Source organism: Octopus bimaculoides, chromosome 4, assembly GCF_001194135.2.
Source record: "Octopus bimaculoides isolate UCB-OBI-ISO-001 chromosome 4, ASM119413v2, whole genome shotgun sequence".
In the NCBI taxonomy this organism is placed as follows: domain Eukaryota; kingdom Metazoa; phylum Mollusca; class Cephalopoda; order Octopoda; family Octopodidae; genus Octopus; species Octopus bimaculoides.
The window spans coordinates 37888293-37893322 of record NC_068984.1 but is presented as its reverse complement, the minus strand read 5'-3'; the positions used below and the strand labels follow the sequence as shown (position 1 = coordinate 37893322).

Genomic DNA, 5030 nt, shown 5'->3' with positions numbered 1-5030 from the left:
ATAAAATGTATATGCAATATTTATACATCTTCAGTAAAAAAAAAAAAAAGATATGTATAAGTAAACATTGTATCGTTTTTTTATTTAGCTCATAATAGCAATATAATTGTATTCCTGTGGTTTATAACCAAGCGATGACAATAATTAAAAAATGTACAGGATGGAAAGAAGAAAGTATGAGATAGAGGAAAGGGAGAGTAGAAAACCGTAGAGTAGCGAAATTATAAAAGACAGCCAACAATTAAGTTAGCTGGAAAAGCTTATAGAGCAGGCAAGCAAGCAAGCGAGAGAGCTTGTTGCAAAGCTAGCAACCTAGAATTGCTTGCTCAAACAGCAGGCAAGCAAGCAATCAATTCAACCAGCAAGTAGTCCACCTGTCAAGCAGTAAGCGGTTTGGTTGGGAGCAAAGAGAAGCGATAGAGAGAGAAAAGGAATGAAAGAGCGGGACTATATATAATCAGACTGACGGAACAGCAATGTACCGGGCGCTTCTTGTAAAAAATAAAAAGAAGAAAAAAACTAGTGTACTACAGACATACATATTAACTAGGCATGATCACACACTCACGTTAACAAGCAAGCGTGTGTGGGTTATATAATTAACTAGTGAACAGTAAAGGACATACGTAATCCACGAGGGGGTATGATCATTGATTTCTATTTAGTTTTAAGACATTAAACTAAAAACAAGAGATAAAATAAATGATAACCTACTCAAAAACCAACATATATATACAGACAATAGATAGGGAAGAAGATCTTTAAAATGATAAAGAGAAGCTTAAATTAGAGGGGAGAGTATACACATGTAGAATAGCATGTATGACTATGTGCATGATAGATTGATTGATTATATATGGGAGAGAGACACTCAAATAGCACTTTCAGTGGTAGAATTTGTAAGTGTTAGATTGTTAATAGGATCCGTGTGCACGTTGGTGGAAGAAATTGTATAACAGTAAATGGAGAGAAAAAGGCTTGAGTAAGGACAAACATATTAACTTTATGGGGTAAAGGGTTGTGGTGGTAATAACTACCAAGCAGTTTCTATACCATTATATTCATGTATAAATATACAATTATATTCATATTGTATAAATATATATTAAACCATGTCATTACAATGTATGTATGCCTGTATCACCATCTACCTATGCTAGTGGTACTAGTACTAAAATTACTACTACTACTACTATTAGTACCATTATTAATAATAACAATGAAAGCAGAAGAGTCAGGAGTTGTTTTTAGTAACAGTAATTGTGAAAGTAAATCAAGAACAATGTACTTAAGCTGTCCTATGATAAAAACCTGTTCGATCGTTTGTTTGTTAGTTTTAAAAAAGTGCTGTTTTGTTGTTATATTTTTTTTTCAAAGCTTAACTTAATACTGGCTATTACTACTACCACCACGACTAATGAATACATACACATTTCTTTGTGGGTCCAATGCTATTAAGAAACGATAACTAACAAAAATGATAAGAGATCGAGGTAAAGGAACGACATTGAAAACATGCTTTTCATTCAAAGTTAACAGAAAGAAAACATGTAGAGAAGCGTAAAAGAAAAATCATCACAAACCTTCAAGTCTTGCGCGTCCGCCATTTTAGACCCAATACTTTTTTCTTTTACCGGAAGTGCCTCGCTTTGAGATAGTGCAAGGGCAAGATGGCGACCATCAAAGGTGAGTGTCTCCTCGCACTAATTCATCACTTTTATTACTCAGATTTTTCTCTATTTCATTGATAATTCATTGAACTTGCCAAAGATACACTCACTTATGTTAATGCAATTTTTTTTACTGAGCGCTTTTAGCTTATTTCATAATATAAATATCTGTGTACTCTAACGTCATTGAAAAAATGCGTTTGTATTGCAAATGTTATTGAAACAACTTCAGTTTGGCGCATCAACTTTATGTAACTCTATAATAGATATGCTGTATTCATATTCGGCAAAATGATATTTAAGATTTATAAATTGATTCCAATTTTGGGTTTTTAAAGTATGGCTTTACTGACATTTTGGGTTTTTAAAGTATGGCTTTACAATCTTTAATGACATTATTTTGATAAACTTTTTTTCTCGATGCGATGTTATTTACATTTAGAATACCACAACTTCGTTGTTTGTTAAAGCATTTAATTAGTAACGTTTTAGCTAACGAATTAGCTCCTACTTAAATGTTTTTTCAGTTTTAAATATTCTCTCAACATACTGAATTTGAATATTGCTTGCATTTACTTTGCCTCGTTGTTCTGATAAAATATATTTAATTGATTATACCTCATCTACAAATATTTTCAATTGTTCCTCGTCAAAGGCAATATATTTAGAGACATCAAGGACAGTTATATAACAACAGAATGTCGAATTATATACTCCATTTGTTACTAGTTTGGTAAATCACTATGCAAAGTTCAAATCGTTTAAAGGTCATCTTGGCTTTTCATTGCACCAGTGTCAATTGCAGCATACCTATACAACTGTGCCCCACCCCATCGACTTTGTTTCCTCATAACTTTCAGAAAAAAAGGACACTTGTTGCCTTCACACCTCCGATGGAATCTTGACAATTTCTCTGCTGCATATTAGCCAAATTCAAACAAGAATTTTCTTGAAAATAAGTTTTGAGATGCCAAGCTACAGGGTTGAAGGTAATTGTGAGAATGAATGAGCTGAGTATTTGATTTTTTTCGGATGAAGTTGACTATAGGATTTTTAAAAAGAGCAGGTTTTGGAAAAATTTCTGAACCTAAATCCAAACATTACTAAGAATCATTACTAACCAGATGATTAGATGTTTAACACTAAGGTTCCGTAGTCCTGCTTCAAAGCTACTCTATCCAGGAATCTATCTTGATTTTTGGAAACCTGTTATAAGATATCCCTTCATCAAACAAGGAAGACTCTGTCCCTATCAAATATCAGCCTATCACTCTCACTTTCCACATCTCAAAATTGATGAGAACAATAGTTAAGTCACCTCAAGTCTCCTAATTTTTTCTCATCTCAGCCTTCAGTACAGTTTACATATACCCATATTTTAGAAACTATAAAAGCATTGCTGTTGCACTTGACATCAGTAAAATATTGATCATGTCTGGCACAAAACAGTCTCCTTGCCAAGTTTTCTTGAGTTGAAAGCATTTCTGTCAAACTGTGATGTGGTGTACTGACAGGGCTCTCTGATACATAGTCTATCAACTCTAATGCACTCAGGATTTGATCTCTCTTTCCTGATATCTGACTTCATTTTTGCCACATTTTACTTGTTCGCCCTTTTCCATGGGTTTCTTCCCTCTACCAAGAGCATAAGGCACATATTGCTCCATCTGTTACCACTCCTAAACATCACCTCTCTACACAGTGGACTTTTTTTTCCTGCATGCATCATCTCTCAGTGCACTTGTACTCTGTCTTTCATGCATGCTAATAGTACACCAAGCCTCAGTTCTATCATCCATAAAACTTATGTATTCAGCCTTCCATTTAATTTATGTTTCATGTCACCTGTTTTGTTGTTATTGTTTTTTTCTTGAATATTACATAAATGCTTTTTATACACAAATAAAAGCACTTTCTTGCTATTAGAAACACATCTTTTAAAAGTGACTGCTGTCATCGATATTTTAAAGTACTTCAAATTCTTTGAAGCACAGCAAATGAACCATTATTATCAAATGTCCAATTATATTCAACTGGAATTTGGACATGGATCCTATAGAAGAAACTTAAGGTATCATTGTGAATGTTGGTTTTTACAACAGAAAACATTTTTTCTGAGTTTTGTAAAGAATACAAGATGAAAAGGAAAAGATTAAGGGGGAAAAAAAACTGGCGAAATTTTGTCAACCATTTGTGCATGATATAAATATTCAATCTAGTGAACATTATAGTACAAGTCCTAAAAGAAAAAGGAACATTTTATAGTATCATATTTCTGGAGAATTTTCTTTTATATAGATGTTCTTAACATACCAATTTTACATTGTCTTACAAGAACTCAAATTGTCACAGTCTGTAGTTTTGGAGAAAAACATTTGGTAATGTTTTTCTAGAATGGCATAGTCTTTGTTTTTTTTTTCTTATGTTGTTGACTTTGAAGCTGGTTTAGCCAACAAATGCTACAACAATCAATTATTGATTTTTTTGCTGCTGATGTATTTATAGTGAGTCTTAGAACACCCAAAAGACACTATGTACAGCAAAACTTTCATTGGTTTATAAAAAATGACATGCATTTATTAATAAGAAAATCACTATCAGTTTCCAATAGCAAAAATAGTTACTGGAAATGTTTCTTGTGCCTTGACAGACTGGTATTTTATTGCAAGTGAAGAAATTAATCTGAACCTAGCCTGTATTTGAAAGTCTTTGTGCATCATGAATATGCTTTTAGTAATTCCTATATCTTGAATGTATGTGAGTGATGACAGTGTTAGTATATGCTAGAGTTAACTTTTTATCGACTAGATTTGGGGTTTGTTCTTGGATGTGAAGTCAGAATTTCTTGTGATGAAACAGCTTTTAGCCTAGAACAAACTTCACATTTGTCTACAAGGAAATGTCTTTAATAGGGTATCACATTCTGTAATCTGATGGATTCTAAGGAAACTTTAGTTAGGTAAAGCATAATTAAAATATAACAACTACAATATACCATCATTCAACCTGCAAGAAATAGCAGTTAATTCTACCTTCAAATCACCCTACTGTCTTAAAAGAGAAGGAACACATTTTGGATAACATAGTCCTCAATACACTGTGTGAAGATCAAGATGGGATGGTCATAGCTGGAATGCCTTTGATCAAAGGTCAGGTGAATCAGTGCTGCCCTGAGGCTTGATGGCAACAACCCATGATAGAAGAAATTTGGAGCGAGATCGTTGCCAGTGCCCCCGGACTGGCTCTTGTGCGGGTGACACATGAAATGTTTCGAGCGGGATCATTTGCCAGTGTCCCTGGACTGGCTCATGTGCGGGTGACACATGATATCTTTCGTGCGAGATCGTTGTCAGTGCCCCT

At 33.8% G+C, this 5030-nt stretch overlaps 2 protein-coding genes across 6 annotated transcripts in view; one reads left to right on the top strand and one right to left on the bottom strand.

Annotated features, from left to right (window-relative positions):
• LOC106878598 (E3 SUMO-protein ligase PIAS2) overlaps window positions 1-1648 on the bottom strand; it is a 112387-nt gene extending 110739 nt beyond the window's left edge. For all 5 annotated transcript variants that reach the window (XR_001410519.2, XM_014927858.2, XM_014927874.2 and 2 more), the window contains exon 1: window positions 1584-1648. Coding sequence is in view for 4 of the 5 variants with exons in the window: in XM_014927858.2 (XP_014783344.1) it covers window positions 1584-1607 (24 nt within the window). In the remaining variant the exon portion in view is untranslated. The remainder of the gene's footprint in view (window positions 1-1583) is intronic.
• The window catches only part of LOC106878635 (NADH-quinone oxidoreductase subunit B 2), a 33460-nt gene continuing 29978 nt past the window's right edge, over window positions 1549-5030 (top strand). The window contains exon 1 of the mRNA XM_014927915.2: window positions 1549-1686. Coding sequence (XP_014783401.1) covers window positions 1671-1686 — 16 coding nt within the window. The 5' untranslated portion in view covers window positions 1549-1670. The remainder of the gene's footprint in view (window positions 1687-5030) is intronic.